Genomic DNA, 18,855 nt, shown 5'->3' with positions numbered 1-18,855 from the left:
TCAGCCTTCTGTTACTGTTTTCTGTCTGCATTTCCAAATGATGATGGAAATGTAGGGCTTGAAGGTACCTTGAGAGGTCATTAAGTCCAGCCCCCTGCATTTAGGCAAGATCCAGTAAATCTAGACCATCCCTTGCAGATGTTTGTCCAACTTGTTCTTAAAAGCCTCCAGTAATGGGTATTCCACAACCTTCCTTGGAAGCCTATTCTACAACTTCAATATTTAGAAAGTTTTTCCTACTGTTTAGCCTAAGTCTTCATTGATGCGGATTAAGCCCTTTACTATTTGTCCTACTTCAGTGGATGTGAAGAACAACTGATCGCCATCCTCTTAATAACAGCCCTTAACATATTTGAGGACTATTATTAGGTCCCTCCTCAGTCTTCTTTTGTGAAAGCTAAATTTGCCCAGTTTTTTAGCCTTTCCTCATAGGTCAGGTTTTCTAAACCTTTTATTATTTTTTGTTGCTCTCCTCTGGACTGTTTCCAACTTGTCCACATCTTTCCTAAAGAGAGGTGCCCAAAGGACACAGTAGTCCAGCTGAGGTCTCACCTGTGCTGTGTTAGACCTCTTGTATCTTACATATGGCACTCCTCTTAATGCTCTTAAGTATGATATTGGCCTTTTTTTAAACTGCATCACACTGACTCATATTCAATTTGTGATCAACTATAACTCCAGATCAATTCCAGCGGGTGCTACTGCCTAACTAGTTATTCCCCCTTTTGTAGCTGTGCGTTTGATTTTTTTCCTCCCCAAATTTAGTACTTTGCACTTATCTCTATTGAATTTCATCTTGTTGATTTCAGACTAATTGTCTGATTTGTCAAGGTTGTTTTGAATTCTAATCATATTCTCAGAAATTCTAGCAACCCCTCCGAGCTTGGTGTCATCAGCAAATTTTATAAGTATACTCTCCACTCCGTTATTGTAAGTCATTAATGAAAATATTGATTAGTACTGGACCCAGGACTGACCTCTGCAGGAATCCCACTAGATCATCCCAGTTTAACAATGAATAGTTGATAAAAGACTGTACTTGAAGAGTAGTTAACCAGTTGTGCATCACCTTATTTCATCAAGACCACATTTCCCTAGTTTACTTATTGTTTCACTTGTTGCCCCTCCCAGTACCCAGGCCTGGGTACTAGATTATGCCGAAGACACAGGGGTTCAAGACCTGTGGTTCCTGCTCTTGGTCAGTGATGTGCACCAATGCTGCCTTTATGTTTGGAGGAGGCACAATTGCATTCAGGTGCAATATCTGTCTTTCCTTCCCTGCCCGTACACAGGAAGGCCTCAAGAAGCACTTTATGGAGACTGCAGTTGGATCCAGGGCAGGGACATCCCCCCCCCCCCCCCCCCAAATCCCCCGCCCGGTATATTGGCCTGAGCAATCTAAGTGCGTGCCTCCTACTGTGGACTTCCAGTCTGGTTCTGCTGGTACCAGTGCTATGAACCCCATGTCGGGGCCTAGCCATGAAGCAAGGAAGCATGCACATAAGCATGGCAGTAAATCTTCCTCCAAGTCCAAGAAGGATACTGCCCCATCCACTAGTTCCAGGCATGGAGAAGTGGCTAATTCCAAGGCGCATAAGCATGACAAAAGTCTGCACAGACTGTCAGATCCATCGGCCCCTTCCACTGAACATTGTACTCCATCCAGATCAGAGTTGCTGAGATCCAAGGAACATTCACGGCAATCCTCCATTCCACCTCTAGTTCCAGTTGAAGAGCACATGCCATTGAGGCTGCGGGAGATTTAGGTCAGCCCCTAAACAACATGAGCTGTTTGCTATCATTAAGGAGAAATCTTCTCACCCTTTGGTGCCATCGTCTCCTTGAAAAGTGCGCTCCCCTGCATTGGACTTGCTTCCTTAGGACCATGTTCCTGCCCGCTCCGCGGAGCCTTCTATGGTTCCACCAGTTCCAATAACACCACCGTTTGAACTGGCTTCTAATTTCTTGGACTCAGAAGATTCGGACAGGGACCGAGGCCAGCATCTCCCGAGCTCCTGGTATGAGTACCCCAAGGCCTAGTCGCCTCTATGGCAGTATCCACCCTTTACCCAGGATTGGGGTTCTTGGTACCCTGCTCCTTGGGGCCCTCCTCAACATCCAACAGAACCGCCGAGATGGCTGTACCGGGGCTTGTGCCCACAGTACCCACTGTCGGAATTTTCCTGCTCTGCCCATGAGCAATCTCCTCTCTCCCCTCTCTGACCATCGTTCAGCAGGCATTCAGATGTGCCATTAGAGGACACACCACTGAGTCCGATTCCAGTGGTACCACCATATCTAGAGTAGTTCCCTTCTTTATCTCCGGATGCCATGGTGTTGTCAACTCCTCCCTTGCGCCCTAACAACTTTGAGTAATTTCAGGAGCTGCTTTATAGGGTGGCTGGGGCCCTTAACATCCCACTGGAGGAAGTGCAAGATAAGCAACACCAAATGCTTGACATCTTGCATGCCTTGTTACCAGCCAGGACAGCCCAGTGAGACCATCCATCAATCAACTCAGGCTGTTTGGTCTGGCCACCTGCACACTCATCCCCAACTGAGTGGAGAAGAGGTAATATGTGCCTCCAAAGGGTACTGAGTTTCTCTTCTCCCACCCTCCAACCAACTCTCTCATTATTCAGGCAGCTACCAAATGGGCCCACCAACAGCACCCTTGTTCCACCCTGTTAGATAAGAAGGGCAAGCTTGGAAACCTGGGCCGCAAGGTCTTTTGCTCTACCAGCCTACAGTTTCGTATTTTGAACTACTTGACTCTGTGAAATACGACTTCCTTACCAATGGTAAATTTATGAATTTTCCTGAAAAGCTGCCCCAGCAGGAACAGACCCGATTCCAGACTATCCTAGAAGAAGGGAAACTGGTGGTGAGGCCTACACAGCATGCCACGATTGACGCAGCAGACACTTCCTATACAATGATTTTGGGGATCATCATGCGCAGAGAGTCCTGGTTACTTTCCTCTTGCTAGGTGTGATAATAGAAAAGTGTGATAATAGAAAAGTGGGTCCTGGATGCCTTCGACATGGTTATAGATCGAGTTCCACATGCTGCCTTGTCCACATCTTCCGCCCCAACCCCACCTCAGGGATCGCTCTTGCGACAGTATCCTTGCCCTAGAAAAGGATTCCCTACTGCAGAGGGGCACAATAGAACCTCTTCCCAAGGCCCATCAGGGAGCAGGGTTCTATTCAACTTATTTCTTAGTCCCCAAGAAGACAGGTGGTTTGCAACTGATCCTAGACCTTAATTGTCCCAACTGTTTCACAAAAAAGCCAAAGTTTTATATGATCATTCTGGTGGCCATCATTCCTTCCCTAGAAAGGGGCACGTGGTTTACGGCTCTTGATATGCAGGACACTTACTATTCATGTAAGAATTCACTCAACATTTTGTGTTTTGCCATATTTGTTTTCCAACAGGTGTCTGGGTAGTTAAAGTCCCCCATTAGTAGTAGGCCTTGTGTTTTGGATAATTCTGTTTTGTTTTGTTTTAGAAATTCCTCATCCACAACCTCCTCCTGATTTGGTAGTATATAGTACCATGATGTCGCCCCTATTTTTTTTTCCTTTTTATCTTCACTCAGTGACTTTCAGCTGATCGGCCTCTCACCTCCATCTGGACCTTAGAACAAGCTTATGTACTGATGTATAATGTAACACTTCCTCCCTTTGTTCCCTGTCTGTCCTTTCTGAACAAGCTGTATACCTCTCTATATCAATAGTCCAGTCATGAGATTTGTCCCCTGATTCTGTGATCCCAGTTAAATCATAATTTATCTTATGTACTCCATATATCCAATTCTTCCTGTTTATTCCCCATAATCCTTGTATTTGTGTAGAAACATCCAAGATATTGAGCAGATTCCCCCACAGATATCCCTCTTGTTGTCCCTGTGACCCTATTGTAAATTTCCATGTCCCCTCCCCATCCTCCCAACATCTATCCCTTTGTTAAGGTTGCCTTTTTTATGCTTACCAGTGAGCTTTTGTCACCTGCCCCCTCTGAACCTAGTTTAAAGCCCAAGCTGGTGCATGAAGATGCTTTTCCCCTTCTTATCCAAATTCTAAATCGCAGATCTACTCACATCAAAATAATACTTTAACTCTTCCAGTAAAATTGACTGTAGGATCACTGGGCTTTTTAAATTTTATTGAACTCCTTCCATATTTTTTGTTACCAAAGTCAAATTTACTTACTATTCTTTCTGCGTGGCAGTTTAAACCATCACTGACTTCTAACAGAGTGTTACTTTCATCCATGACCACCAACTCTACGAGCTCATTTCTAAAGCACTCCTCCTCTTTTATAGGTCTTCCATGTTGCATAGCATATGCTGACATCACACACATAACCCTACTCTCTGCTATCAACCTTACTGCCATTGATTAGTCTCTTTCTACCCTCATGAATACTCTGAGCAATCTCTGGGCTCATGATGATGACAGCTGCCCCATTCATTTTCTCTTTTCCTCCAGACCAAACTATTTTAAATTCATTTTTGAAGATTTTACTGTTGTCTTCACACCATCTAGCTTCCTGCAGACATAGTATATGAATTTTCCTTCTAGCTTCTGCCTCAACCACATCTCCTGACCTACCAGTAAGTTAACCTACATTCCAGGTTGCAGTTCCCAGATCTTTCCCAGGCACCAGCAGCAAATGGACAGACAGCATGTCAGTTAGCTGTAGCATATCTTAAGTGACTCCTTAGCAGTATGCTGTAGCATATCTTAAGTGACTCCTGTGTGAAGAATCCATGATATACAAAGAATTTAGCCATTAACTAACCTTCTGGCACTGCCTCACTTTGTTAACCCTGTGGTGATTTTTTCATTTGGAGTTTACCTTCTGCTAGATCAGCTGCCATCCAAAACTTCCCAGCCTTATCCACCCAAATTTGAGATACATTTCTTGCTATCAGGGCAAAAGCTGCTCTCCCCTAAGTGTTCCTTCACAGGGCCATACTGGTGAAGGGGGTCCAGTAGGATGAGTGGTGGGTAAATTTGGCTTTGGTTTAAAAAAAAATGTGGAAGGAGAGAAGTGGGTTGAATGGTGTTTATTTAATGGGTTTCAGTGGTGAATACATGATTTGAAAAGAGAATCCCATAGGGTGACATTCTGCAGTGGAAAAAGTAAGGAGTGGTCTATGGTTTTGATAAGAAGAGAACACAAGAAAATGGTGAAAGACATAAAGGTTATACCAAGTGAATATGTGGCAGAACAACATAAAGTATTTAATGGCTAAAATCCAACTGCAACCTGAGAAAACAGGAAAGAAGATGAAATAGAGAAAGAAATTGCATTGGTGGTTATGAAAGAGGGGGGAGAAAGGAAGAGTTCTGCCATTAATTATAGAACGGCTTTTGCACTTTGTCAATGACAATGAAGTGAGTGGAGGAAGCTTAAAGAATGTTTCATTAAGGCAGTGGAGGTAACATAGGAAAACGAGGGGTAAGATGGGGTGCTTTTGAAGAACAAGCTGATAGTGAAGTCTGATGTACAAGACCAGTTAAGAAAAAGAATTATTCAGGGAGTTTGAGGAAGCAGGTCATGATGATGAGACAATCAAACATAGAAAAATCATAGAAAAGGAAGGGAGCTTGATAGCCATCTAGTCCAGACCTCCGCACTGAAGCAGGACTAAGTATTGACTAGACCATTCCTGACAAGTATTTGTCTAACCTGTTCTTATAAACCTCTAATGATGGAGATTCCACAAGCTCCCTACGTAATTTGTTCCAGTGCTTAACTACCTTTACACTTAGCAAGTTTTTCCTAATGTCTAACCTAAATCTCCCTTGCTGTAATTTAAGTTCATTACTTCTTGTCCTATCCCAAGTGGCTAAGGAGAATAATTTATCACTCTCCTCTTTATAACAACCTTTTATGTCCTTGAAAACTGTTATTATATCTCTCCCTCCCCCCAAGTCTTCTTGTGTCCAGACTAAACAAACCAAATTTTTTTCAATTTTTCCTCATAGGTCATGTTTTCAATCTAGCCCTTTGACCATTTTTATTGCCCTCTTCTGTGCTTTCTCCAATTTGTCCACATCTTTCCACAGAACTGGACACAATACTTCAATTAAGGCCTTATCAGTGTTGAGTCTAGTGGAGGAATTGCTTCTTGTGTATTGCTTACAACTCTTCTACTAATACATCCCAGAATTTTGTTTGCTTTTTTTTTTTTTTTTTTTTTTTTTTGCATCAATAATACATTGACCCTTATTTCTTTTGTGATCCACTATAACTTTTTTGTAGTACACCTTCCTAGGCAGTCATTTCCTATTTTGTATTTGTGTAATTGATTTATTCCTTCCTAAAAGTAATACTTTGCATTTGTCCTTATTGAATTTCATTCTGTTTAATTCAGACCATTTCTCCAGTTTGTCGAGATTATTTTGAATTCTAATCCTGTCCTTCAAAATGCTTTCAGCCTTTCCCAGCTTGGTATCATCCATAAACTTTATAAGTGTACTCTGTATGCCATTATCCAAACCTTTTATGAAGATACAGAAGAGAATCAGACCCAGGGCAGATTCCTGGCAGACCCTGCTTGATATGCCCTTTCAGCTTGACTGAACCATTGATAGCTATGCATACAAACAGGTACAAGAGGAGGCTTAAAAAACCCCAGTTCCTAAGGAAAGAATGGAGGCTGATGAAAGCTTGAGGAAGATGTCAGGAAATTAGTTTTGGATTGACAAAAACAGGTAACATTGAAACACAAGATATGAATAAATCTTTGTGAGAGAAGGGTGGGGACTATGTGTTGACTAACTCTAAAGAGATGTTAGAAGTATGGGAAAAATATTTCCAAAGGTTGTTAAATTAGAAGGCTGAATTGCGAGTGCAAGCACCACCACCAATTATTGTGAAGCCTCTCAAAATGTATCAATCTCTGTAGAGGAGGTAGAAGTAGTACTGAATAAGATGAAGAATGGTAAAGCATCTGGTGAAGATGAGGTAATCTTTGATATGATCAAGGCAGTTGGAGATGCAAGAGAAAAGTGGCTACAAAGATTACTATGCTGGATCAAGTTAGGATACCAGATGATTGGAGAATGGGCTTGCTTATGCTTCTTTGGCAGAGTAAAGGGTGATGCAAATGATCCAAGCACCTACTGGGGTGCTTCCCCATTAAGTCAGCTTCTTAAAGTCCTTCAAAGAGTTCTGGAGGTGAGGTTGGAGATGCAAGATAAAGGCAAATATAGGAGTGGAGCAAACGTGATTTTAGGAAGGGAAGGAGTACTATAGATGCACATGAGATAAGTTTGAAAGACAGATAAATTGAGGGAGTAACTGCTGTGTAGCATTTATTGACCTTGAGAAAACACGACTTGGTTCTGTGGGAGCTGGTGTTTGGAGTATTAAGATGGATGGACGGGGGTCTTCAAGAAGTGGAGAGGGTGCAGAATTTGTATCCAGGGTCCAGAGCTAAGATGGTAACAATGCATTGAATTTCAGAGTTTTGAGGTGACAGTGAGATTGAGAAAAGGTAGTGTATTAAGTCAACTTTTCTTCATCCTAGTTGTAGAATTAATTAGAATTAAGCCTTTGGAGACAGAGATCTACTGTGTGCTGACAATCTGGCCAGGGTAGCTGACAGCAAAGAGAAATTGGTAAATATGGTATTAGAGTGGGCATCCATGTTTGAAAATCATGATTTGAGGGTGTAAACAAAGAAATGTGAAGTTATACAAGTCAGAAATGTAAAAGAAGTACTATTGATTGAAGTTTCAGGAGAGAAGCTGAATCAGAAATATACTTTGGAAGTATACTTAGTACCATTAGAGAGACATCTGTGGAATTGAAAAGAAGGAACTAATGTGCATGTGTGGCAGTCGAAAAGATGACAGAAGTATTGTGGGATCCGCAAGTAAGTCACAAACTTAAGGGAAAAGTGTATGCTTTGTGAAAAGTGCATGCTTATGCATTTAACAGTTTCTTTTAACAGGCAAATTAATTTAAAAATTGTCAGTACATATGTCAGAGGCTGGAAAACCATAATAAAATGTGTGATATTGGAGGGAGTACATTTTTGGGGAGGAGAGTGGTTGAGGCTTTACAAAATAAGAATTTAGTGGTTCTTTACCAGCATATATCTATCTGTTCAGTGGCATGGAATTTACAGGCACGTCAACTTAAAAATTACATTTATCTTTATTTTATCTATTATTACAGGATTACTATGACTGAAAGAGATACAAAATATTTTTCTTTCAGTTTACTTCATGCTTTTGGTACCACTGTGTATAATCATTTTTTCCTGTTTCTTGTATGGGTCCATAAAATTGGCATTGGAACTCAGGGATAGGTGTAGTGCCTACAACTACACTTAACAATTAAAAAAAAAAAAACTGATTAGATTTAGGTTCACAATGTCAAAATAGCTTATACACATTATAAATATGTAATTATATTTACATTATATACTTTGTTTTTCTATGTATATAGTATAAATTGTTTTGAACTTTTTATTGATTATAAAATAGTATGCATCTGTTTTCCTTCAGCTGTGTGTATGTTCAGTTGGTTGTAAATACAGAGGTTTTCATTAAGGTAAAAAAAAAACCCAAACAAATTGCATAGCTCAGTAAACTGAGCTGTGTATACTTGCAGAACATGAATTAGAGCTATAATAGATCTGAAGGGATCTGAAAAAGGCAAGGATGCCAGTACTGATGTAGCTTCACTACCAGCAGCATCCTCTGAAAAATAAGTACATCTGTAGTACTGCCTCATCTTGGATTTATTTCTTCCCTTTTAGCCCGGCAGATACTATTCTATATTTTCTTGATTGCTCTTTACATGCCAACCTCAGTTAGCCCTCTGTCTTTCAGAGACAACTTCTTAACCACTTTCATTTTATAAGCAAATGTTGTTTAGAACTCCTTTTCTAAACTTACATATTGAATATCAACGGTTCACTTTCATTTGCTGCAGTTAGATTCATGTGCATGTAGTTTTTGAGTTGAAGTAATCTGCAGTTTCTCAGACGAATTGGACAGAGTCTCATTGTATTTTTTCAGAATAGACCAAACTAGGTAGCTCTTGTGAAGCCTCTCCTTCAGTTTACTGGTTCAGTACAATTGTTTGACATCACATATTTATGTAGGGGACAGTCTGAATTTGTAACACCCCTTTTGCCATTGTTGTAATACCCTAGTGCAGCAGTCTTCAAACTGTGGGTTGGGACCCTGTTTTAACGGGGTTGCCAAGGCTGGTGTTAGACTTGCTGGGGCCCGAAGCTGAAGCCTGAGCCCCATTGCTTGGGTCTGAAGCCAAAGTCTGAGCCCGACCATCCGGGCCTGAAGCTGAAGCCCAAGGGCTTCAGCCCTGGGTGGTGGGCTCAGAATTTCACTTCAGCCAGGTTACAGCTCCCCCTCCCAGGGCTGAAGCCCTGAGACTTCAGCTTCGGTTCTTTTGCCCGGGGCAGCATGGCTCGGATTCAGGCTTCGTTTCCCCCTCCTAGAGTCAGTTGGTAATTTTTGTTGACTGATGGGGATCACAGTGCAATGAAATTTGAGAACTGCTGCATTAATGCTTTCCTGCCCTGAAGAGCCAGATTCTTCTTTAGTCTGTGAGCAAGAAGAACAGAATTGCCTTTCCTTAGTCTTTGAGTATTTTACTGTAAACAGAACTAAACATCTCATCACCTCTCATAATGTCTTCATTACTTTAAGTAATGGGAAAGCTTTCTGGGTTGTTGAGTGCTTCAGTTTTCTTCCTGAGAGTTCAGTAAACCAATGTTTTACATAGTTAAGCACTTTCCAATGTTTTTGTTACACAAAAGTTCTGAATGTTCTGAAAAGTCAGGGTCTGGGAACCCCAAATCAGTGGACACTTTTGACCAGAATCTTTGTACCTCTGTTCCTCATATGTAAAATGGAGATATCTTACCTCACAGGAGTGTTGTGAACATAAATTTGTTTGTAATGCACTCAGATACTCTGGTGATGGGTGTTTTAAAAATAGAGGAAATTATTAACTCTTTATTCAGAGCAGGATATGAAGAGTGTGCAGTAAATAAGAAATGGGGCCATCCAGTGAATTTATGTGAATAAAAAGAAATGTTGAATAGCTGCCAATTTAGTGAGCACTGTTTATCCTGTGCACTGAACACTGTGTGATATTAGAAGGTCAGACTAGTTGATTAAAGTAGAAAAAGGCAGGGACCCTATGAAATAAAATAGTACCTGAGCATATAGTTAAAGATGGTTAGAGAGGGATGAATTAAAGTTGCACAACTCTGCCAAGCTGCTTCAGCTAATCCTTCCGATAGGTACACCTAACATAATGAACTCTGCTGAAATGTGTGCAGATAAATGCTGGAATTCAACTCTGGATCAGAGCAAAAACAATGGTATGTTCTCTTAGTTGTTTTTCATCTGCTTATTGTAGATGAATAGATTTTTAAGGCCAGAGGACCATCAGATCATCTAGTCTGATCTCCAGTTAATACAGGCCAGAGAATTTTACCCAGTTACTCCTGTATTGAGTCAAATAAATTGATTGACTAAAGCAAGTTCCATTAAGGCATCCAGTCATGATTTGAGGACATCATGGGATGGAGAATCCACCACTTCTCTTAGTATTTTAACCTTTGTGCCACCCTTACAGAACCATTCTCCATATTCTGGACGTGCATGAGGACCAGTGGACAGCCTTAACTCTGTTAAATAAGTTTTTAGTATTTAATCTATATTCAGCATAAGTAAAACACACACAATCTTTAGTGTACACAGTGTACATTTATATACATTATGCATGTATGTAGAGATTATAGTATGATATTATACATGAGTGCAGATCTAGTTATTGGGCCCACAAAACATGCAGCCAAAGGCTTCCATGATGTAAGGGAACAAGAAATGTAAAGGAGAACTTCAGCTTTCTTTTTGTCCAAAGTAATTTTCTAGTAGTCTTCCTTGGGAAGATAGAAGATGTCAGATAGCGGGGGAAAAAGAACATTCATGAATATCTATTTAAATTATTAATACAAGCATCTGGTAAAGCTACCCCACAACCTATAAAGAAATCCTAACTCATATTTTTCTTATTGTGGTGCTCCAACCATCAATGGTTTTCACCTTCTAGGATTGGTACAGGCCTTTAAAGAACCTTTAATTCATGTTCTGCAAGATGCATGTGGGGAAGGAAATGTGGGCAGGATTTGTTTGAGATAGAGAGGTTTACCCTAGGGCTCTGCCTGTTCTGAACACAGACCTTTAGTAGTACAACATTCTCTGGATACTAGGTGGAGTATAAGAGAGGAAAATTTAGTTCATCCTCAGGATAAATTTGGAGCCACTCAGCCATTGAGTGTGGAGAAACTTCTACCTTTGTGACACTCATGCAGTTGTCTGAGACCTTAGCCCCTCATGCATCCCTAGGCAGGCCAGAACTAGTTAGTGAAATCTGTTTTAGGGTTTTTATATTGGTGCACTGTACCATCCGAGGATTTCCCAGGTTACTTAGGTTGGCAGAGGGAGGTGTCTAATGGTCTTGTTTGAGATTAATGCTCTTTCCTTTTTCTTGTTCTTTTCTTTTGTGGGTTGATAGGTATAAATATAATTCTGGTTTTGGTGGAAAAGTATAATCAGGAGGGGGATGTTACATGCTGAGCTAAAGGTGATGAAACTCTCACTCATTCTCATCTTTTCTGAAAGTTCGTTCCGCATCTGGATCCCCTATACTGAGGCTGCCTTATCTTTGAATTTGCATGTTTTGTTCTGAGTGTTATAATCACTGTTGTCCCTGAAGAATGCATCTGTGATGGCAGTTTATTGAAGCGCGTGCATTCTTCATCGTAGCTAGGATCTGATCTATTAATGGCCTTAAAGATCAGGACCAAGGCTTTGAACTGATAGAGGAAGACTGGGAGACAATTGAGGGACCAGAGCATGGGAATGATGCACTCACAATGTCTTAATTTATAAAGAGGTGGACAGCCTCTTTGTATATCAGCTGGAGCCTGTCCATTATTTTTACATCAGTTCAGATACAGCAAATTACTGTAATCCACTCTGGAGGTAACATGCTCAGATTACCATGATCAAGTCCTGTTATAGGAGGAAAGAGCAAAGTTTGCTAACATGATGGAGATAAAAAGCGGCCTTTTTATCACTGACAGTACCAAATCATCCAGGCTTGGTGATGAGGCAGAAAAAACCCAAGGCTTTACCCAACGTTGTCAGACTGGATGCATATCTTCAAAGAGAGGAGAATGTCCCAGATAGTTTCTAGAAAAAGCATCAGCTGCTGTTTTTTATTTATAAGCCTAGAAAAGTATAGGACATAACTGACACAGTGTCCTTCAGCCAGTGACATATTACTACAGTTAATATCAGCAGAGGTGTTAGAGCTCTTGTTCCTTCAATATAAATGAGATCTGCTGGCAAACCTCATGTTTGCTTGTGCTCTCTCACCATATTTAATTAATTTTGTTTACCTGTTGAAGAGAAAGATAAATAATGGTTAAGATGAGCAATTACAGTTACCACTATGGGTCCTGAATAGAAATAACCTGAGTTGTTGAAGTGCTGTGCTGTCTGCTCCTCCCTGGGTATAGATTCAGTGCCTTCTTGTCTACTATCTAATAATGCAAGCTGTGGAGATGTATCTATAACCATGAAGAAATGGTCTTTCAATGACACCACATACACCGTGTCCTTGTCTGAAGCCCAGTTGAGAGGCATCCGGAATATTAGCACATGCCACTTCCTCACTGATTTTTGCCTGAGAGTTCGAGGTGGGAGATAAGGTCATAGTGGGAGAGGTCTTCTGGATCAAATGTTCAATTTATGAGGATGGGTGAAGTTAGTTTTTCGGGGAGATTGGCAGGCTTGTTTCTCTGAAGGAAGACTTGATCCTTCCTTTTAGGAGTGGAAGGCGTTAATAGTTTCCATAAGGAGCTTTGCCCAGCCAGCACAGTTACTAAATTGTTTCATATATGGTGGCTCTGATCTTTTTCAGAGTTTCTTGAGCTTCACCAATGTGATGGAGCCAAACTCTGGGAATGGGTGATGTAGTTGGGTCAAGTAGGTCTAATCTACCTGGATTTCAGTAAGACATTTGATACAGTTCCACATAGGAAATTTTTAGTCAGGTTTAATACGAGAATCGAAAGGCTGGTAAGGAACTGGTTAAAGGAGTGACTGCAATGGGTCATACTGAAAGGAGAACTGACAGGCTGAAGGGAGGTTACTAATGGAGTTCCTCAAGGATCGGTCTTGGGACCAATCTTATTTAAAATTTTCTTCTTCTTCTTTGAGTGCTTGCTCATCTTCATTCCATGTTAGGTATGTGCATGCCATGTGCACAGTTGCTGGAGATTTTTCCCCTAGTGATATCTGTAGGGCTGGTTCTAGTGCCCTCTGGAGCCACATGCGTATGCGCTGGTATAATGGGCACCGCTGGCCTCTCGCCCCTTCAGTTCTTTATTACCAACCATGATGGTTGCTATGACTTCTCTTTTGTTCCAGCAAGGCATCTATCCTTAGTGGTTACTCGAAAAACAGTGCACCAACAGAGGATGCTTGCCGGCCCAAGGAAAGGAAAGTGGGCAGAGGGAGTGAGACCTGTGCCAGTCCACTCCGCTTCCCTAAGAACCATGTTGGCACTGGTGACTCTGCTGAGGGCATTGAATGCAGCATCCGCTGCCCGCTCCAGGCGATGCCAGGGGTTTGGCGGTTCCATCTACATGTGAGGCTTTTTAGGCAGCCAAGGACCTACTGTCCCTCCTGGCTCCCCCCCGACTCCATTGGTGCACAGAATGCAGGCAGCATCTTCAGGCAGGAAGCAGTAGGAGACGGTGAGCACCTTTCTGACACCGGCGCCCTAGATGATTTCAGTGCCCCAAGCCCTGGAACATCATTGGTCCCTGGCGTGGTGCCGGTCCCGGACTCGGCACCTTTCCTTGGTGCGGTATCAGACTACACAACCCTGGCGCTCTGTAGAGGTAGAAGCTGGCACTGCTTCTCCATGGTCACCAGGCGAGAACTCCACCTCAGACTCTAAGGAAGACCCCAACGTACTACCGAAGGGACATCACGGTCATCTAGCCTACCCTCCTATGGGCTTTGGCAGTGGCCTTATTGGAATCTTTGGGCATTTTCTCCTGGTGCTTGGGCTCAGTGGCTTCAAACAGACTGGGTACTGTGCCTGCTCACTCGGCACCAGACCCTGACTCTGGTACTGACCCCCGGTACTGAGGTCCAGGCATTACCTCCAGGGGTCATAGTGGAGGAGAAGGAAAAAGTCCCTCCCTTGGTACAGGCCTCCTCATTGTCCTCCCCAGATGAAATAGTGGCAGGATCTAGCAATCTTTTGCCACAGTATGATTTTAAGGCTGGCCGGCCGGCGGCGCACCGCCCGCCCCTCTCTCCCCCCAAGGATCTATTGAAGACGGTCATGTTGAACTTGGGCCTGGAGGTGGGGGAACTCAGGGAGACCTCGCATACCCTCATAGAAATATTAGCTGTGGCAGCCCTGACCAAGGTTGCTCTGCCTATTAATGAGGCAGTAATGGCCCAGTCAAGGCAGTCTGGCAGACACTCTTCTCTGGTCCCTGCCAAGGGGTTGACTATTTGTTCTCTCACCCTCCCCCTGGGTCCCTGGTGGTAGCTGCAGCAAATGAAAGAGACAGGCAGGGTCAAGTGAGTACCATCCCCAAGCATAAAGATGCAAAGAAACTGGACCACCTTCTTTGAGTGTTGTCCCTCTGAGTGCTCCACTTCAGGTGTTGGTGTATCCCGGTGCCGTTGATTGGAGATTTCTATAGCGATCTCTGTCTGGGCTGTGCAGGCATGGCTGGTATCTCATGGTGCTGTTCGCTCCTCAACTGCCGCACACACAGTCCAACCCCCTCAGTTCCTTCTGAGTCATCCCCAGCCTGTGACAGAGCTCCACAGCACTCTCCTTGCCTGACAATAAAACCAAAGAAAGTTTGTTTTAGAGATTGTTTTAGTCATAGGTTTAGTCATAGGATAAGTTAGTTAAGATAAGGCATAGATTTTTTTAAAAAAATTGTTCCTCCTTAGAGAACACAAAATGCCTGGATCACCAGGATTCAAAAGATGTGAATCGCGCAGAGATGCAATCCCGGTCTCCGATGGACACACTCTCTGTGGCAGGTGCCTCGGAGAGGGACATATCCCAGCCTAGTGCACCCACTGCACCCTTAAGGCAAGAGCTAGGCAAAACAGAGATCTCTGCCTGAAACTTATTCTTATGGAGAAATCCCTCCAACCCGCCTCTGAATCTGATACCAGGGAGAAGGACAGGGACATGGCTCAAGTCTCTACTGAGAAGAGGAAAAGAGCACTGATCTTGCCTGACAGAGATGTGCCAAAAAGAGAGTGATCTTCGGCCAGGTCTTTGCCCCCCATGCCGACCACATCATGGGAGAGCACAGTTGATGCAATGAGTACCATCGGCACCAAGAAGATATCAGTGCTGGGTCGCAAATTGGAGTCTGTCACAGCACTCTTGACACTGGCCAAGATGATGCTGAAAACCACCACGGCACAGATGCCACCACCGTTGGTACCGTCATCAGATGTCATCCACATCAGCAGTGAAGAAGGCAAAAATTAAATGCACGGTACCAACTGACAAGACCACCTTGGTACCGAAGCAACAGCTACGGCACCACATATGAAAGGATATGCCGACGTCACATGTACCTCTCTTCAGCACTGATAGATCACTCAAGCAGCAGGCATCGTAACTGTCAATCTTGCCCATCACCACTCCACTCTCCAGTGATGACGAAGATGTCATGCAAAGAGGAGCTTTCTCCCCATACCACTCATCCCTGGTCAGAAGGGAGACAGTATCCTCCTCCAAATCACTAGCCCAAATGGAAAAAATCATGAAAGAATGGATAGAACAAATAAAACTGTTTTCTCAGAGATCATTTCCCATACAATGGCCTCTATGGGACCCGTGGGCATCATACAAAAGCCCGGTCCTACAACATCTGCCAAAGGTATATGTAAACCGAATCCACCATATCCAGAACCAGAGGAGACTCAGGAGGAGAAACTGGACGAGACAGATGAGGGGGCACAACAGGATACCTCACCACCCCATAACTCACTCATCTCCCGACGAGGCAGTAATGCCATCACCACCCACCATACCAGATGACTTTAAACAATTTCAAGAATTGTTTAAATGTGTGGCGATAAGCCAAGAAATGCCTTTAGAGGGAGCTGAGGTTCCCTCATGAGACATGGTCTCTCTGGCCTCTATCATCCTGATCCAGGAGACAGGTACGCTGTCCTCAATTTAAAGAACGCATACTTTCACGTTTCCATTTTCCTTGGACACAGGAGGTTCCTCAGATTTGTGGTTGGGCAATCACCACTTCCAGTTCACTTCTCTGTTCTTCAGCCTATGCTCAGCCCTGAAGGTTTTCACAAAATATATGGCAGTCCTGGCAGCATTCCTCAGACATTGAGAACTGGTCTATTGGACAACTGGCTCATCAAGGGACATTCGCAGGCTCAGGTGCAACACAGCATGAGCATAGTCTGCGACACCTTTCAAGAGTTGGGACTACTGATAAATGAGCAATAAATAAATAAATGAATAAATAAATGAAATTCTGTTTCAGAGAATAGAATTAATCGGGGCAGTGCTCGACTTGACCCAGCCCAGAGCCTTTCTACCAGAGACTCAGTTCTGGATTATGTCAGACCCCATATCCAAGGTCACAGCTCACCCCATAACGACAGCTAGTGTCTGCCTCAAGCTGCTGGGTTACATGGCAACATGTACCTATGTGGTATAGTATGTATGGCTACACCTCCGGTCGCTCTAGAAGTGGCTGGTGTCAGTATACTCCCTGAGCAAACATCATGTGAACTTGGTGCTCACAGTTCTGCCCCCAGTCCTTGTTTCCCTGTCTTGGTGGAAAAAGCCCATTTCAATAACGGAAGGGATGCGCTTCGCATCCCCCCAACCATTCAGTGACCTTGATCTCAGACACATCAGATCTCGGGTGAGTAGCCCACCTCGGCAGCCTCAGGATGCAGGGCCTCTGGTTTCCAGAAGAGCCCTCTCTGCACATAAACATCAGTGAACTCAGGGCAGTACGTCTGGCCTGCCAAGTGTTCCTCCCTACAATCTCGGGTATGGTAGTGTAAGTCCTAATAGACAATACAGCTTCCATGTTTTACATCAACAGACAGGGAGGTGCAAGGTCCTCGGCCCTGCAAACTTGGGACTTCTGTGTAGAATATAGTATTCACCTAGAAGTGCCGTATCTCCTGGGAACCAGATGCTGGCGGGTCGCCTCAGCAGGGCATTCTCCTCTCACCACATGGGGTCTCCCTTTCCGGCAGTTATCAGTGTCATCTTCCAGAGGTGGGGGTCTTCCCAGATGGACTTATTTGCCACCAGGCAGAACAGAAGTAAGCCTTCCCTCTGATTCCTCTGGTTCACAAGGTCCCCCTAAAAATCAGACAGAACAAGGCAGATGTCATCCTCATAGCACCGGCATGGCCAGGCCAGCACTGGTTTGGCACGCTGCTGGACCTTTTGGTAGCAGAACCCCTCATGCTTCCACTCTTTCCGGATCTGATTTCACAGGACCACAGCAGGTTGCTTCACCCAAGTATTTGGCTAAGTGTGAGAATTGAAGATGGTCTGAAAGCATCCAGTGGTTCCTGTGTGAACTAAAAGATCATGCACTAATACTGGTGTTACGTATGTGGAAGTTGAGGTTGCTGAGTATAATGGCCTTTGGGGTTCCAGAACCATGCTGGGCAGCAGTTCCATTATGTTCTTCCAGGAAGTTTCCAGGATTTTTATCTGGAGAGTCTAGACCACCAAGAGTCCTAGATGTTGGTATTTTTCTTTCTTTTTCTTTTCTTTTTTTTTTTTTTTTTTGTCCTTTGCCTCACATATCAGATTAGGTGCACTCAATTGTTTACAGTTTCTGCAGTTCAGTATCACCTGCATCTGATGCTGGAGGGATTAGGACTGCTAATCTGTCTACTTATTTTTTTTCTTTCTAACTCATTATTGGCTCTTTCTTGGCTTTCAGTATATTGTAATTACTACGTAAGGATTAGCTGTGCTAGGGTAGGGTTGGAAGTGTCATTGAGCCAGGTCTGTGATACAGGCAAGGTCAGATGTTAAGAATCAGATCTTGAAAGGTGTCTGTTTTTGTTGATGGCTGACCTTATATTCACCAGTAGAAGCCTGACTTTCTGTCAGGTTCTCTGTGTCTCCCTCCCAGTGAGAGCAGGAATCAGTAAAGGTAGGAACAATTGCGTTCTAGATTCTTCAAAACGGCTTGTGTTCCAGTTTATAAAATTCCAGGGGTCTGACATTCGTATGCTGGCCTCTCCTGCAAAAGATTTGCATGGTGGAATTACTCTATTGAACCAAACACAAAAATGTGCAAACTTTGTATGTGGAATTGTTCCAGCCTGGTTAATGTGGGCTGCATCGAACCTGAAACAGTCCAGAGCTGAAGTTGATATAGAGTGCAGTTGCCTACCTATTAAATTGTGCTTCACAATGAGAATACATACAGCAACACTGCTATTCAATCAACTAGTTTCCTTTTGACTTCCATTTGTATTTAAGTTATTTAAAATGCAAAGCCCTAAATGTAATGGAACTTGGCCACCTGAGAAATCTGTGTGTCAGTGTTATTACTGCAGCTGTCATCTATAATGAAGTTTGAGTGAGATATCACTTGCTTTAAGTGGGTGGCGACTACTGATGTGGCATTCTGTTACTGGTCTTTTCTGGTAGTTATTTTACTTCTACATCATTGGAGCATGGTTTTGTTAACCTTCTAGGTGTGCTGCAAAT

The 18,855-nt window shown here is 43.2% G+C and overlaps 1 protein-coding gene across 7 annotated transcripts in view; it reads left to right on the top strand.

Annotated features, from left to right (window-relative positions):
* The window catches only part of DYRK1A (dual specificity tyrosine phosphorylation regulated kinase 1A), a 119,031-nt gene that overhangs the window by 59,020 nt on the left and 41,156 nt on the right, over positions 1-18,855 (top strand). For 3 of the 7 annotated variants that reach the window (XM_067545251.1, XM_067545256.1, XM_067545250.1), the window contains exon 1: positions 7,245-7,897. The exons of the other annotated variants lie outside the window; for them this stretch is intronic. In XM_067545251.1, coding sequence (XP_067401352.1) covers positions 7,846-7,897 — 52 coding nt within the window. In that variant the 5' untranslated portion in view covers positions 7,245-7,845. Of the gene's footprint in view, positions 1-7,244; positions 7,898-18,855 lie in introns of those variants that run through there. 7 annotated transcript variants of the gene reach the window in all.

The sequence above is a fragment of the Emydura macquarii genome, unplaced genomic scaffold, assembly GCF_026122565.2.
Source record: "Emydura macquarii macquarii isolate MOO-44397 ecotype Brisbane River unplaced genomic scaffold, CSIRO-AGI_Emac_v2 contig_1043, whole genome shotgun sequence".
NCBI classification, from domain to species: Eukaryota; Metazoa; Chordata; order Testudines; family Chelidae; genus Emydura; species Emydura macquarii.
The sequence above is the reverse complement of the archived record's forward strand: the minus strand, read 5'-3'. Positions and strand labels throughout refer to the sequence as shown.